The 16,506-nt window shown below is 37.8% G+C and overlaps 1 protein-coding gene across 1 annotated transcript in view; it reads right to left on the bottom strand.

Moving 5' to 3' along the window:
• Positions 1-782: 782 nt before the first annotated feature.
• Positions 783-16,506, bottom strand: part of LOC124615672 — a 69,899-nt gene continuing 54,175 nt past the window's right edge. The window contains exons 11-20 of the mRNA XM_047143699.1: positions 13,412-13,569; positions 8,184-8,393; positions 7,755-8,043; positions 7,060-7,217; positions 4,309-4,705; positions 3,341-4,197; positions 2,956-3,245; positions 2,548-2,858; positions 1,663-1,905; positions 783-1,138 (exon numbers count right to left, since the gene is read on the bottom strand). Coding sequence (XP_046999655.1) covers positions 1,119-1,138; positions 1,663-1,905; positions 2,548-2,858; positions 2,956-3,245; positions 3,341-4,197; positions 4,309-4,705; positions 7,060-7,217; positions 7,755-8,043; positions 8,184-8,393; positions 13,412-13,569 — 2,933 coding nt within the window. The 3' untranslated portion in view covers positions 783-1,118. The remainder of the gene's footprint in view (positions 1,139-1,662; positions 1,906-2,547; positions 2,859-2,955; positions 3,246-3,340; positions 4,198-4,308; positions 4,706-7,059; positions 7,218-7,754; positions 8,044-8,183; positions 8,394-13,411; positions 13,570-16,506) is intronic.

Raw genomic sequence — 16,506 nt, 5'->3', positions numbered from 1 at the left:
CCTTCAGTTAACTTGTTGAAGAAGGTGTCTAGATTTCCAATAGGTTAGCAGTACACACTCAGAACGATTAACTTATGAGTGTTTACGTTTGTTAGAAAAGAATTAAATTTCTCATCTGCTGTACAGATAAATTTCTTCCCAATGTTCACTCTGTAAATTCTCTCAGAATGACAACCCTTACATTACTCCAAATTCAGTACATAATTACTTAGATGCTGCATCTGGAATGTTTATCTTTATATCTGACACTGTTTCACCTTTCATCTGCATGATGTTTCCATGTTTACTTAAATTGGAAGAATGTACTATTATGATGCATAGAGCTTGGCCTCTAATGTATGGAAGTCAAAATATTAAAAGTTTTTGTGCTATTCCTTGAAAAATATAAAACTTGATTATTTTATACATGTATATCCTGTATGAATCTAACAAATGTGAATGGAAATTCATATGATATGCGACACATTAAGAACATTTCTATAGTATGTACAATCTTCATGTATTTTTATGAGGTTTAAACACACGTCGTCTTCATTTCTCCTCTATCCAACATCTGGTCAGGTTGGGGAATCAATGGTACTTCGCTGAGTTTATCCTTTATTTTCAGTTTCACATTTACTTATTTATTTTATTCACTGAGGCAGTTAAATAAAGGATAAATTAAAATTTCAAAAACAATCGCAGAACTTCTAATGAAGAATATATCGTCAACACAGAAATGTTCTTCGTGGAAGATTGCAGAAATCACAGCAATTATATAAAATAATTTATTTACACTTTTATACAATAATTCCATTATATTACAACTTCTGTCTCTGTTCATTTCTGAACTGTTGTACTACAAAAGATGATAGTGAATTTTTATTCTATTTTGTATATTTGTGGAATGCAGGTCACTATAGCCATATACATCCTCCTACAAGGAAATGACAACAACAGAATCACTTTGACTCCTTGTCTATAACAAACTAACAGTTTTGTTTATGGTTTTTGATCTTATGACTTTATTTGTCATTCATAGAAGACTGCAGATGAACCATAACCTTTTTTATGGATCTTGCCAATATCTCAAAAACATTGCTTTCTCTTTGTTGTTAGCTGCTTGCAGATAGTATTAATCACATGTAGGACAATGTTTCTGCAAAAAGAGGAATGAAACAAACTGTGAGTGTATGAATTAAGTAACTTACAAAATAAATTTGTTTATTTTTAGACAACAAAATAACTTTCACTGAAATAACATGTGTCAGCACTATGAGGAGTTCACATAACTGAAATTGCCGTAGACTAGATCATAATTATTTTGAAGCTAAGTAGGAGAGGTGGGAATGGGAAGTATGATGAATCATCAATAAGTCAACCCCTATGGAAGGCCATGGAAAACATACATAACGAATGAACACTTTCATTTCTGATCTGTAGCTTTTGTGTGTGTGTGTGTGTGTGTGTGTGTGTGTGTGTGTGTGTGTGTGTGTGTTTTGAACTGTTCAGAAAAACAAAAAACATTTTTAAACAAAAGTGTGCACTTTTCTCAATGTAATCCCTATTGGCAGTTTCCAGCAACTGTCAATAAAATGGTCACTTATTCAGCAACTTTCAGAATGCGCAAAGGTTTGTTACAAAACTGCTGAATGATGCATATAGTACTAAAGTAGAATTAACCTTGGATAGACAGCCTGTCTTCAACTCCTCGAATGGCACTGGCTGGTGGCATAAATTCATTTGTTCCTGGTTCACAGTGTTCACCTTGTTCTTCATCATCATCTTCCAATTGTCTGTTCTCTGTTGTGCTGAACATATCAAGTGAATATAGTGAACTGGGTATAATCTGTGAAGGGTCATCCAGTATATCATCATCTTGTTGTGTAGAATCTAACTGAACAGTTGGAGCAGCAGAACAGAAGCCTGCAAGGTAGAAAGAAACAATAACAGCTCTTTCAAAACATATCAAAATTAATTTAATTTACTTGTATAGTAGTGAAAGTGGCAACTATAGGGGCAGCTAGGAAGTAATCTATTCGCTACTTCAATGTGTTTCTCCCACTAGTGAGTTGACATGTAGTCCTCAGATGGCAGTCACAGCTTCATTGTTGGACCTTTCTCTTTTTAATTTTGCTTTTTTGTAGGGACTATTACACACATCACAGCTGTTCATGTGTCATAGTCATGTGTCCAATTAAAAAAAGAATTTCAGCTATAGTTAGCCGAAACACTTAAGTTTTTTTAAGAGTGAACCATGTCGATGACAACTGTGTCAATCAAACACTGTTTTTACAAGTAAACTCTGCGAGTGATAGATATCAGTTTTGTTACTGTCATTTCCTCTTGATGCCACTTACGCCATAGTAGAAACGAAAACACAAATACATGTTTTTACATCCACATACCATGGGAAGTTTTTCTCACCAGCAGCTTAAGAAGAATGGAACATTTACGGTGGGAGAACTGATATAACTTTACTGTGATCACTTTGACAGTTTCACAATGTAACATATTTTTAAAGTAGTCATATAATAGGCATATGTGGTTTTGTTGGTAAGGGCTTACCTGGCAGACCTTTTATAGAAGTGGGATGAAAATCTGAAATATCATAAACAGTCCTGATGTTTGAAGGTCCTGATGATATGGAGTCATCATGCATATATGGTAAAAATTTAGATAATTCAAGGCTTAGAAGCAGAAGATAAGCTGAAATCAAATGAGCAGTTGCTGTTGCAAGATCAGAATTTTGTGGAGAAACTGCTGTTATTGTACTTATGCCCCAGAAGGTAAATACAGCAGCTGTTAAAATTGAAGCTGCTAGTATACCTCTTGCTTCCTTAGATCTCTCATCTTCACTGCAGCTTTCTTTTCTGAAACTGGCAACAAAGAGATAACATGTTATTGCATTAGTTTTTCATTTTTAAGTGTTTAGTAACAAATATGTAGATAGCAGAACAATTAATTACCCATTACCTGAAGCAACTAATTAAGGACACAACAGCTGCCATTATGAGGAGTAGTATAACATATATCAATGATATTAACAGGTGTGCATGAAAGTTGCCACTTGGATAACATTTCCAAAAGTTGATGCCTGTCTCTGTAGTCAGGTATGGTTGAGGTGGAATAAGCAGCAACCAGACTCCAGACAATATGACCTGTATTACTGTTAAAATAACTGCCATAATTATAAGTCCTGACGAACAGAAGAGCCAGTCTTCTGTGAACTTCTTCCTAGTGTTTTCTCTCCATATTGATGATGCCTGTTACACAATACACAATTATTAATTTATAAGCTATAAATTTGAGAATGCGCATCTGAAACTGTAGTAAATTAGTTGAACATGATGTACTGTACCTTGAGGAGCATCGCAGAGAAAATTATTGTGTAGGAAAATCCTGGGAAAATTCTTCTTAATCCACAAACAGCTGATGTGGGGGAAAGTATGAATGTAAAGTTAGATGTAAACAGCAGCAGTATGCCCAAAAGCATAAAGTAATCTAAGGCTGATGTATGACATGCCACAGTAGCACTGAATGGAGATGAGAATCCAAGAAAATACAATGAAATCAAAACTGTTGCTATAATGCCTAGTAGTGTCATACCTCCTATGGCTATTGGCCATGTGTATTGAAAATTATGGTAAACTGTAGGCTGTTCATGGAAAGACTTTTCCAATTCTGTCTCTTCCATGCATACTGAGCATTGAACAGATGTACAATCTGATAACAAAGTAGAAAAGTTTACAGGGCTGATTAATTTAAAACCAGAATTATTGTTCCATGTTCCAATGTAGTGATGGCCATTCCATAGACTGAAACCTCTGAGTTCACAGTTGTTGTGAATGGCACTTAAAACTTCTTCTTCTAATAATCTAAATATATCATTGTAGTCAATCCCGCACTTCTCCAAAGATACTGTGCCAGAGATGTTACTGCAGTGGTTTTCCAATACATTATTCATTGCAGTTGCAATAATTGATACACTTTCCATTGTATCCCATATGCTGGGAGAAGAGATGTTCAGCTGATCTCCTATGATGAGAGATCCATATGATTCTTTAAGCTCATCTACCCATGGTTTGGGCATTGAGTACATTGCATTTGGGCCATATCCAATAAATCTTTGTTTTAGCCACTCCTTGAAATTCTGAATCTCACTTTCCTCTACAGTTTGGTGAAGTAGAGGTTTAAGTGTAACAATGTTGTGGAAACCTGCAGTTAAAGAAAGTTTCAATGAGTATCAAATGAATAACATAGTATTTTGAAACAATGTAGAAAATATATAGTATTAATTATTTACATAGTAGTAGTTCTTTTAACCACCTGCTTGTATTTGTTTCTGATTATTCTGTATAACTGTCATAAATATCAGTCCATCAATTGTGTGGCATACATTTAAGAATGACTGAACCTCTCTCGGGTCTTGCAACAACAATATTATTGTTGTTCCTGGTCTCAGTTTTTTTGTTATTTCTTCTGTTACCATCATATTTGAGGAGCTTATTGCACCAACTAAGCCCTCTGTGTTTCTGTTGTAAAGTGAATATACTCCTGAAAGGCACAGAACGCCCTCTTTTATCCAATCATGGTTCTGAATGTGCTCTGATGCAGTCTCTGCCCATTCTTCAGCCTCTCTAACAATGACAACAGAATGAGAACGCATAGCCATGGCTGCAGAAAGCATAGCTTCGGCTGCATCTTTGTGCTGCAAAACTTCTTCCTGTAGGTGCACAACAGAAACAACTTTTAGAACTAATATTACACCTTGTATTGTTATGTAATCATTAATCACATCTACATGCAGGCAGATTCAGAGAAATGAGAAACTGAAAAAATTAACTATTGTTATAAAAATGCTTTTATATAAATTTATCTGTCATTTAATAGAAGGAGTGTCCAGTAAGTAAGTACTGTTTTGGGAAAAAACCATAATTTTTTCAAACCAAAATTTATTTTTACAAGAAAGAGCATTTCTTCAACTATTTTTCTACATAGTTGCCACCTTGCATTTTCATTGCTGTCAAAGTGCCTTCCTCCAAAATCATGCTTCAAGTTCAAGAACAAGTGGTAGTCAGAAGGTTCAAGAATAGGGCAATTCTAAACAACTAAGATCTCACTCCTTCTGACTACCACTTGAACTTGAAGTGTAATTTTGGAGGAAGGCACTTTGACAGCGATGATAATGCAAAAAATGGTGTTCAGCATTGGCTGTCTTCACTGGAAACATCTTTGTATGAATAGGGCATAGAAAAGTTGTTTTCCCACTATGTCAATGAATGCACAATGGTGGCAACTATGGAGAAAAATGGTTTAGGAAATGCTCTTTCTTGTAGAAACAACCTTAGATTCGAAAAAATGTTTTAATGAGTTTTTTCCAAAATGATACTTACTTTCTGGGCATGCCTTATAATAAAAAACATGTAATTTAAGAATACAAAAAGCAAATTAATTTAATTCACAAAGTAAATTTATTTCTTGAAGATTGCTTGTTGCACATGAGCTCCAGTTTTGTGCAAATGTTCTTACAGTCTCTTAGATAAATTGTTTATGGTTCAAAGTAACATTTCAATAGAAATTTCAGCAACTGCTTCTTAGATTTTAGCTTTCAATTCTTCTATTGTAGCAGGATGATTATAATAAGCTTTGCTTTTAAGGTGACTCCCCCCCCCTCTATCCCACTGCAAGATGAAATTGCATGCTGACATGTCATGGGATCTGAAGGCCACAATGACACATTTTCTTGAAATCATATGTTTGTCAAACAACTAACATACAACAGCCATTGAATTGTAGTTGAGATGATTCAACTTGTCCTTATTCTTTTTCTTGTGACTTTGTCCTGCATTCACCAGATGGGTATGGTTATGAACAGATTTGGCATGGTTCATTTAAGGGGTGGCTGCATGCCTTTCCTGTGTCAGCACCTGTGAACATCCCCCCCCTCCCTCCCCCCTTCTCCAGGACAGAATATGTGTACCCCAACTGTGTAGATCTAGTGTTATTCATGCAAAAGTGAATGAAAGTTTTCTAAATGTTTGTGCATCATAAAACTGAGGTGGAACCAGCCTGATATTCAGCAAGTGAGATGTGGAAAATCACCTAAAAACCACATCCAGGCTGGCCAGCACACCGACCCCTGTGCTTAATCTGCTGGGTGGATTTGATCCAGGATCAGTCCATCTCTCCATCCCAGAAGAAGAGCTTGAACATGCACTGTTATCTGGATAGGTCTGTTAAGATGATATAATTACATTGCATATTATCCAAGAACATAATTTCCTACTGAAAGATGGCATGGAGTTGAGCAAAGTAGGCAATTCTGGCAGGGTGAAAACTTGTTTCAACAGAAAGTAAACTTAAGACTGTAACATATTTTTATTTACTGTTGCACTTATTTTGCTTATATGTTTATGCCATTTGAAGTTATTCTGAAGCTAGATGCTGGAGTTTGTTGTCACATTGGTTTCCATGCATCACCTTTTTAGAAGAAGTATAGAAATGTTATTTTTTGGTGTTTACCAATAATTTACTTCCCTCAAATGTCCATTTAATTGGGCTGTAGCTTTATTTACACCTAATTTGGTTGATTTTGGGTTTTTCCTGTAAGAAGGTTGCTTGTGTTTTCTGTGATAAAAGTATTTGTTTGTGACTCAGTTTCAGCTCTATAGTTGAGTCTGCATAAGAAGATCCTTGACAGATGCAGTGAGCAGGCTTTGTGCACCTACCTTAATCAATAAAATGAAATTTTGTAAACATCTCTCCAGCAACACCTTAGTGTTGTCATAGCTCTATGGATCACTGCTGTTTTCACCTGCAGCCATTTGCACTTTGCTGCTGAAAGCTGGCAACAGAGCTGTTAGCTGTCACGGATCTTCTTACACTGACTTGACTGTAGGTGATTTATACAACAGAGGAAGGGAATTGACTAAACCACTATAGTCATTAACTTGTTACACATTGTTAGGTTTCCCATCATGCAGAGGGACACTTATATATACTGATTCAATTTAAAGGTTTTTACAAGTGATATACTTGTTATAAAATATTATATTTAAATAACTCTAAATGACTTACCCAGAACTTTGCATTGTGGAGGTCTATGCCCTCCAAAGTATACTTGTCCATGGGGACAGTAATGTGAGTAATCCCATTTGATTTCAAAAGAGATTGTATGTTTTCAGAAGACTGGACATCATTTGTAATAGCTGCAATGATGTCTGATCCTCTATTGGCTGGTAAACAGTTGGTTGATTTTCATGAGTATACTCTATATTGATATATGTAATAATTTATATCATCATTTGTAAAACAGATTTAATGCAGACTGAAAGTCAAAAGTAAATATTAACAGCTTTTTCACTGTATTAGAGTTCCCACTTTCCAGTTACTAAAAAAGGGCATAATATTGTCATGGCCAACAAACATACAAATTGTAACATTCATCAAATCTTTAAAATAAATTTTTCATTGGGAGAGAGAAAAAGACAATGCAGGAAGGAGGCAGAACTACTCAGTTGCCAGAAACAGTTGCCTAGATGAGAAGAGACAGAAACACAAAAAAAGAGTGTAAAAAATTAGCTGCAGACAGTCAAGATGTCTGAGACAAGAGCTAAAAGTGACATAGAGGCGAAATTAAAATGAAAGATAATGAAAGGCATGAAGAAAAAGGCACCATTATTTCAATATTCTATGTCTGTTGGCCACATTTCATTTGTTCCCATTTTGGTGACTGATAAGTGGATGCCCCTTCATAAATCAGGTATACTTACATGCAGTGCCAAGTTTGTTGTCTGTCCAAAAATCACCAACTGATTTAGTCACAGTATTAAAAGCTGTTCCATAGACATATGAAGGTTGGAAGCAGCTATCAACTATAGTCACTCCCAAAACATTTCCAGGAAGAAGTGATGCATTGTTGTTGATTTGTTCCAGCTTATACAATATAGCACCTGCATGAAGTGCTGCATTTAACTGGAGCTTCCCACAGTTAAACTGGCCTTCTCCTTTCTCATGTAGAGGGATGATTCCTAAGATAGATAGGTTTTTATTTGCCGGAACCTTGAAAACCAAATTAAGGTTTAACAGCTGCAGCATTTTCTTCTAATACAAATTAGCTAAATGGAAGCAAAATAAAGTGAATAAATCCTATCAGTCTCACAAGTATAGTCAGTGAATGAAAGAGAAACATTTGCACCTACCTTTTTGAGAATGGGTTTATAAACAGTGTTAATTCCATCATGCACTATTTCACAAGGACTTTGTATTTTGTATACACTGACTTCATCACGTCTTTTCATGGAATATAACTTTATACTCGTTTCATTAACTTTCACATTTCCTTTGGCATCAATGCGGCCAACTGGTACCAAGATGTAGTGTCCATTATTATTTCGCTGAAAGCTTAAAACCTAAAAAATTATAGTTTATGTTATTCAAGCCAGAACTTCCATTAATTTAGACTGTTCATAAAGTATCTTGAAAGCGGTAAATAATTTTATGGGCCTATGATGGGAAGAGAAGTGAAAGCTGTGCACTGGAAACTTAGTTTCTGCAGGCAATACTGTATGACCACCTTTATCTGCTGCACATGTTAGAGGTTCTAGGTGCAAAGGGAGTAGCTAATAAACAGACTTGTTGATATTTAGAAAACAGCGTACAGTGACTAGACATCTCACATGTCTGCAGTAGGTGCAAGTTCATAAAAAAAAACACCTATCAGGTCTGCAATATGTTAGTATTGGTGTCCATCAAGAAAGTGTACTGGTTCCAAGATGCTTTTAATACACATTACTGATTTTCCATATAATACCAGACATTAAGAGAAAGTACTGTTTGCTGCTGATTGTAATATACTAATCACTGATAATATGCCTGCACTAATGGAAAATGCAACTGAAGTACTGACAGATATTTACATATGCCCATCAAGGACAAAAGTAGTCCTCAAAATGAAAGCAAACAGTATGTGCTCTAGAGCAAACAGGAAACACAATTCTTCAAATTTAAAACTACACTACACTTTCATAGATGTTGTACCCAACAAAAAATTCTTATGAATGCTCATTGGTCACATTGTCAAAAAACATATCTACAACATGCTATGCACTTTGAGTCCTTGCATCAGTATGCAATGCAGCATGTCTAAGAACAGTATTCTATAAATAAAACAATGGAAACTCCAGATAGGAATGTCAGCAATGTATGAAAAGACATATTACTACTTACCATAAAGAAGACACATCAAGTTGCAGACAGGCACATTAAAAGACACTCATGTAAAGCTTTTGGTCACAGTTTTCGTCAGTAAAACACACACACACACACACATACACACACACACACACACACACACACACACACAAAAGCACACCTCATGCACACACAACCACCAACTCCAACATCCCGGGCCAGAATGCAACATCACATGGAATGCAAGCAGTAGTTTGGAGGAGGCGGGTGAAGAAGAAGGAATAGTAATGTATGGTTGGGAAGAAAGATGAACACTTGGCAGAGCGTGCAGGGACTAGACTGCCAACAGATGCAGCATCAAGAGGTTGTGGAGCAGGGAGGTGGGGAAAAAAGGAGCAAGAAAGGAGAGGAGTCAGGAAAAGATGGGCAGGTGAATTGGCAGAGGGCTGCAAAAAAACAAGGTGGGAGATGAAATTCTGGAAGAGGGGATAGGACAGAGGGTGTGGAAACTGCTGGGTGGAGAATGTGGGGACAGTATGTTACTGTAGGTTGAGGCTGGGATAATTATGGGAGTGCAGAATGCGTTGTAAGGATAATTCCCATCCGCACAGTTCTGAAAAGCTGGTGGTGGAGGGAAGGATCCAGATGACTCAGCTAGTGAAGGAGCCATTGAAATCAAGTGTGTTATGTTCAGCTGCATGTTGTGCCATGGGGTGATCTACTTTGGTCTTAGAATGAGATTTTCACTCTGCAGCAGAGTGTGTGCTGATATGGAACTTCCTGGCAGATTAAAACTGTGTGCTGGACCAAGACTTGGGATCTTTGCCTTTCATGGGCAAGTGATCTACCAGAGAGCACTTGCCTGCAAAAGGCAAAGGCCCCAAGTTCGAGTCTTGGTCTGGCACACAGTTTTAATCTGCCAGGAAGTTTCATACTTTGCTCTTGGCCACAATTTGGTGGTGGATGTCCATTCTGGTGGACAGCTGGTTTGTAGTCATACCAATATAAAATGACTACCAACCAGCTGTCCACCAGGATGAACAGCTACCTCCAAACTGTGGCCAAGTGCAAAGTAACCACCCTGTGGCACAACATGCAGCTGAACATAACACAATTCATTTCAATGGCTGCTACACTATCTGAGCCATCTGGATTCTTACCTCGACCACCAGCTTTTCTGAACTGTGCATATGGGAGTTATCCTTACAACACATTCTCCGCTCTAGTAATTATCCCAGCCTCAACCTACGATAACATACTGTCCCCACACCCTCCACCCAACAATTTCCACCCCCTCTGTCCTGTCATCTTCTCATCATTCTCATCTTCCAGCCCTCTGCCAATGCATCCACCTGTATTTCTTTGCTCCCCTCCTTTTTTGCTCCTTTTTTTCCCCTCCATGCTCCACAACATCCTGATGCTGCACCTGTTTTCAGTCTAGTCCCTGCACACTCCACAAGTCAATGTTCATCTCTCCCCCTACAGTGTGTGTGTGTGTGTGTGTGTGTGTGTGTGTGTGTGTGTGTGTGTGTGTGTGTGTGTCTTTTACTGATGAAGACTGTGGATGAAAGCTTTTTCTGAGTGTCTTTTAATTGTGCCTGTCTGCAACTGTATACTTTAGCTATGTGCATTCAGTCCTGAGCTACAGGATAATTTTGTGAGGAAATAATGTTCAGAATCTACAAACATTTTTCAAAATTCAAAAGAAAGCAGTGAGAATCATAACAAAATGCAGTAAGTGGGCTCACTGCAAAAATTATTTAAAATGTTGTATTTTGTGATTGTTCTTTATGAGTTCATATTACAGACCACTAAGTACACCAAGAAAAATATGAAAAGTCGTAGCAGAAACAGTGCTGTTTGTAACTGTGTAACAATAACAAGCCATTGTCTTCATCTAGACAAGAAAAATAAGCAAAAGACCCAAAACAATGTATGGTATCATGGTTTAAAACTGGTTAATAAATTGTCAAATAAATCAAAGAAATAAATAACAAGGATTCTTTCAGAAAAACTGTTAAATGGTCCTTGCAGGAACACTGTTATTATACCAGAAATTAGTATCTTAATAAAAATTTATGAAACTTCATGAATCACCTATGTAAATTACATAGAAATTAAGAGGTCTATTTATGTGTAATTGTAAATGTATATAAATATGTTAACAACTATTTAATAGTATTGTACAGCTACTGGCAACATCTGTACAATATCAATGGATGGCTTAATAAATAAATAACATACAGTAAAGAATAAGGTTGTATCTGTTTAAAGCAGCACAAGTAATATTACTTACATACACTGTTACAGTACAATAAATTTTTTCGGAATAGAGAAAACCATCCTGTACCAATATTTCATAACAAACATAGAGCCATGTCAAATATTATGTCATGGAATGTAGGGAACATTTCTTAAAACATTACAGTAACATAAAAATGCCCTTTATTGGTTGTAATTTTCCTTACACAGCAGCTGGATGGTATACTATTGTCACAATAAAACCACACCATTGAATTACTTTGTAGCTCATTTATGATTTTAGGCATGACATCCATGATAAATTGTGTATATTCCACATTCTAGAATGGTTGGTAATATTATTAATAGTGGCAGCAAAATACAACAGAAGGTTGGAAATTCCCAAAGTGGCTAAGTAGGGAGATCTGAAGACAGTGTGGTATGGTACACAAGCACTTCATGAACCATCCTTTCTCAGTTGCTGCAGAAAATACTGATTATTCTGCCTAGGTAACTGTGATTTTCAGTGAATTTTCTCCAGCTAAATACAATGAAAAGGATAGTTGCTACTCGCCATATAGAAGAGATGCTGAATCACAGATAGGTACAACAAAAAGACTCCAACAAAGTGCGCATACACACACACACACACACACACACACACACACACACACACACACACTCTGGCTGCTGAGGCCAGACTGAGAGCAGCAGCGCATATTGGGAGAAGCAACCAGGTGGTGGGGCTAAGGAGAAAGCTGGGGCAGGGAGGGGGAGGAATAGCAGGGTAGGGGTGGTGGACAGTAAGTGCTGCTTGTGGAATGGTAAAGGGATGAGGTGGAGAGGGGGAAAGGGTAGTGGAAAAGGTGTGAAGAAAAAAGTAAAAAGACTGTGTGCACTGGTGGAATTCAGTCCATCCTGGATTTTCCATTGTTTGATCCAGCTGAATATAAGGCTATACTATCAGTTGGCAACACGCAATTTCAGTGTAAAAAATTTATCTTGAAAGGAGGATATAAGGTGTACATCAACAAAAGCAAAACAAGGATAAAGGAATGTAGTTGAATTAAATCAAGTGATGATAAGGGAATTAGATTAGGAAATGAGACGCTTAAAGTAGTAAATGAGTTTTGCTATTTGGGGAGCAAAATAACTAATGATGGTCAAAGTAGAGAGAGAAGAAGAGAAATTTGTTAACATCGAGTATAGATTTAAATGTCAGGAAGTCATTTCTGAAAGTATTTGTGTGGATTGTAGCCATGTATGGAAGTGAAACATGGACAATAAATAGTTTAGACAAGAAGAGAATAGAAGCTTTCGAAATGTGGTGTTACAGAAGAATGCTGAAGGTTAGATGGGTAGACCACATATCTAATGAGGAGGTATTGAATAGAATTGGGTAGAAGAGAAATTTGTGGCACAACTTGACTAGAAGAAGGGATCAGTTTGTAGGACATGTTCTGAGGCATCAGGGAATCACTAATTTAGTATTGGAGAACAGCATGGAGGGTAAAAATCATAGAGGGAGACCAAGAGATGAATACACTAAACAGATTCAGAAGGATGTAGGTTGTACTAGGTGCTGGAAAATGAAGCAGCTTGCACAGGATAGAGCAGTAAGGAGAGCTGCATCAAACCAGTCTCTGGACTGAAGACCACAACAACAACAACAATGACAACAACAAGATTTATTTGTTATGAGAGTAGATACATTTTCCACTGATAACTGATATCTCATGAAGCACCATTTGGGCATATTTATTTCTGTAATTTGTATTTGATTCACCAAATAAAAAGTAATTTCATTTACAGAATCAACTTATAAATCATAAAAGTGAAACTGAAAATATTTCCTAGTTAGCAAATCAAAAATGAAAAGATGTCATCCAAGTGTAATGTAATATACATGGTTACCATTGGTTACCATTTATAATGGAATTTCCATTAGTTGTTTGTTTGTAAAATATCTTACTCAAATCTTGAATTTGCATTTTACCTCAGTTTCAGCATGTGTATTTTCACCCATCTTTGAAAATGCTACTGTATTTAGCCCAGCTCCAACAAAGGCCATATGTGGAGCAACTTCAAATAGGCGATGTCGCACTCTGTCAATATCCTGCATTGCTGAGCAGTGCTGTCCGGAGAGTATTGTTTCTGCAATGAAAAAGCAGTCTTATGTTCCATTCCTTGAAAAATTAAAAGTGGTTCAACTGGTGTCAGGTTCAACAGCTGCTGAAAGTGAAGAAAGTAGTATGTTAGAAGGTGGGATGCTGCAATGGACCACACCCAGTCAAAACTATAGGGAGAACACATAGAAATTCAGAAAACCACTCTCTAATATGATAATGCTGCTTCTAATGGAGCATATCTAATAGGGTAACACTTGAAGGATCCCAGTATTTGAATAATAAAACAGTCAGCAAAGTACGTAGATCTGAATTCTATCTAGTATGTTTGAATACAGATTTTGAATTAAGCTGCAATAGAAATATGCACTTCTAATAAAGTTAATGTGATACTGAATGTAGTGCAAAATCCTAATAAATATTAAGTACTACATGCATCTAACTAGTGGTTCATTGAATGAATATGACACGCAGGTTGTGCCTCAGTGAAATACAGTGCTGCTTGTGTTTACAATCACTGTATTAGTGTTCAGAATTCTGGTAGATCTCAATGCAACTTGACTACCAGCAGATTTTTTGAAGAAATGTTAAGTGTTCATTTTGTTTACACCAGGACATTTGTAATCTTTTTTTTTATTAAAAAAATAGAAAAATAAACACTCCGTCTCCAGGCCACGAGTGCCACGAGGGGCGTGGGGTCAGCACTCCGCTCTCCCGGCCATTATGATGGTATTCTTCACCAAAGCCGCTGCTATTCAGTTGAGTAGCTCCTCAATTGGCATCACGAGGCTGAGTGCAATCCGAAAAATGGCGACAGCGCATGGTGGCCTGGATGGTCACCCATCCAAGTGCCGACCATGCCTGACAGCACTTAACTTCGGTGATGCTCTCGGGAACCCATTGCCATACAATGATGTCTTCAAATGTGAAGTGATTGTGAGTGAGGATATAGTTCATCATGATGACCAGGAAGGAGACTGTTAGTTTGTAATCAGTGGGATATTGGGAAAGGTAGTGTTCAAAATTGGCAAGGTCATGGCAGTTAGGTTGTAAACAGAGTTGGCATCAATAGCAACAAGCAGGGCACCATGTGGTAAAGGAACTGGAACTGTGGAGATTCAGTAGAGGAAATTGTTAGTGTCTTCTGTATAGGAGGGGGTGGGGGGGGGGGGGGGGGAGGGTGATGGTAACAGGCTGAAGGTGTTGATCTACGAGAGCAGAGATTCTTTCTGTGAGTGCACAGTAACTGGCCACAGTGGGGCATCCTGGGTGGTTAGGTTTATGGACTTTAGGAAGCATGTTGAAGGCAGGAGCATAGGGAGCGGTAGAGGTGAGGAGAAAAACAGACTCAGTGTAGAGGTTCTGGGATGTGCCTAAGAATATGAGGAGCGGCTGTTGAATTTCTGGAATGGGATCACTGTGGCAGGGTTTGTTGATAGATGAATCTGACAGCATGTTGAGGGATCTGGGGAGTGGGGGAGAGGCAGGGCTTGAGGTTAAGAAATTCTGGAATATTAACAAAGGATGATCTAGGGGCAGTGAGTGTGGAACTCAGTTGGGTGTAACACAGAACTGAGTCAGGCAGAGTTTAACATTAGTTTTGGGTTTCTGATTGGTAGTGTTGGTGAAAAAAAAAAGAGATTTCACTCTAGGGACTGGGAGATGGAGAGAAGGTCTTTAACAAGTCCAGCATGAATGAATTTGGGAGTGGGGAAAAAGGTAATGCCTTTGAAAGGGCTGATACTTGTGTGGGATTAAGGCTCTTGGAGAAACGATTCATGACTGTGTTTTGAGTCTCTTTAGTTTCTGGATTCTGTGTGATGGTGGGAAGGAGTTTCTGAGGGAGTGGTAAATGTAGAAGGTCTGCAAGAGAGGGTATGTCAGCTATGAGGGGATGTGGGGGAGGTTTGGAGGCTGTTGTAGAGGAGTCAGATAGTGGTATTCCAAGGTGGGAGTAGGAGGTGAACAGATTGGAGAGTTTTTTGATGTGGTGTTGTGCTTGCTACTCTAGTTCCTGGAGGCAACAATTACGTAATAAGAGATGAGATCCAGGAATTTTGCATTGCAGAGCAGGAGAATTTTACATATAGAGAGGAAGTATTGTAAAGAGATTTGGCCCTGATGTACATGGTTTTTTTAGGTATAGCTCTGTGAGAACTAAAAAATGGCAAAATGTGAACAGCTCTAGTTCACTGTGGAAGGAGGAGTTACAGGCAGAGATGGGTAATTTACTAGTAAGGCCATTCGGGGGAATTCTATGAGCCAGGCAACAATGCAGGTAAAGTATGTGGGACTGGGTTCTGGCTAAGGATAAAGGATACTTTTCTGTACTGGCACAAATGGAAGGAGCAAGCATCCATAATGGAGGATAAAAATATTTATATATGTATTCACAAAAATATGTGTGAAAAATCACAAAAATGGTGGAACAGACAAAGTATGGGGAAACAAGGTGAAACCTGAGGGAGCATGCTGATAGTGAAAGGTGAAAGTGAACTGAAATCAATGTGAAAATGCAATGAGATCAAAGATAAAAATAAACAAAAATTCAATAATATGGGAAGCAGGTAGAGTGGATATGTATGTCAAGTGGATATCTATGAAGAAGGGGAACAACACCTCTCTTTACACTAACATCCCTAATGCTCATGGGCTTTCGCTACTTAACATTATATTTCCCAAATCCTGGCAGATTACAAACCTACAACCTTCTTCCTGGTCACAATGACCAACTATATCCTCACCCACAATTATTTCACCTTTGAAGGCATCAGCCCTATGGCAGTGGGCACCCACGTGGAACCATCCTATGCCAACCTATTCATGGGCCATGTAGATGAATCCTTTCTAACCACCCAGAATCCCTAACCCTTCACTTAGTTCAGATTGACTAGTGACATCTTGGTGATGTGACCTGGGTGTGAGGAGATCCTATCCATATTCCTCCATAACCTCAACACCTTCT

Source organism: Schistocerca americana, chromosome 5 (genome assembly GCF_021461395.2).
Source record: "Schistocerca americana isolate TAMUIC-IGC-003095 chromosome 5, iqSchAmer2.1, whole genome shotgun sequence".
In the NCBI taxonomy this organism is placed as follows: domain Eukaryota; kingdom Metazoa; phylum Arthropoda; class Insecta; order Orthoptera; family Acrididae; genus Schistocerca; species Schistocerca americana.
Note: the sequence above shows the minus strand (reverse complement) of the source record. Positions and strands in the feature narration are given on the sequence as shown.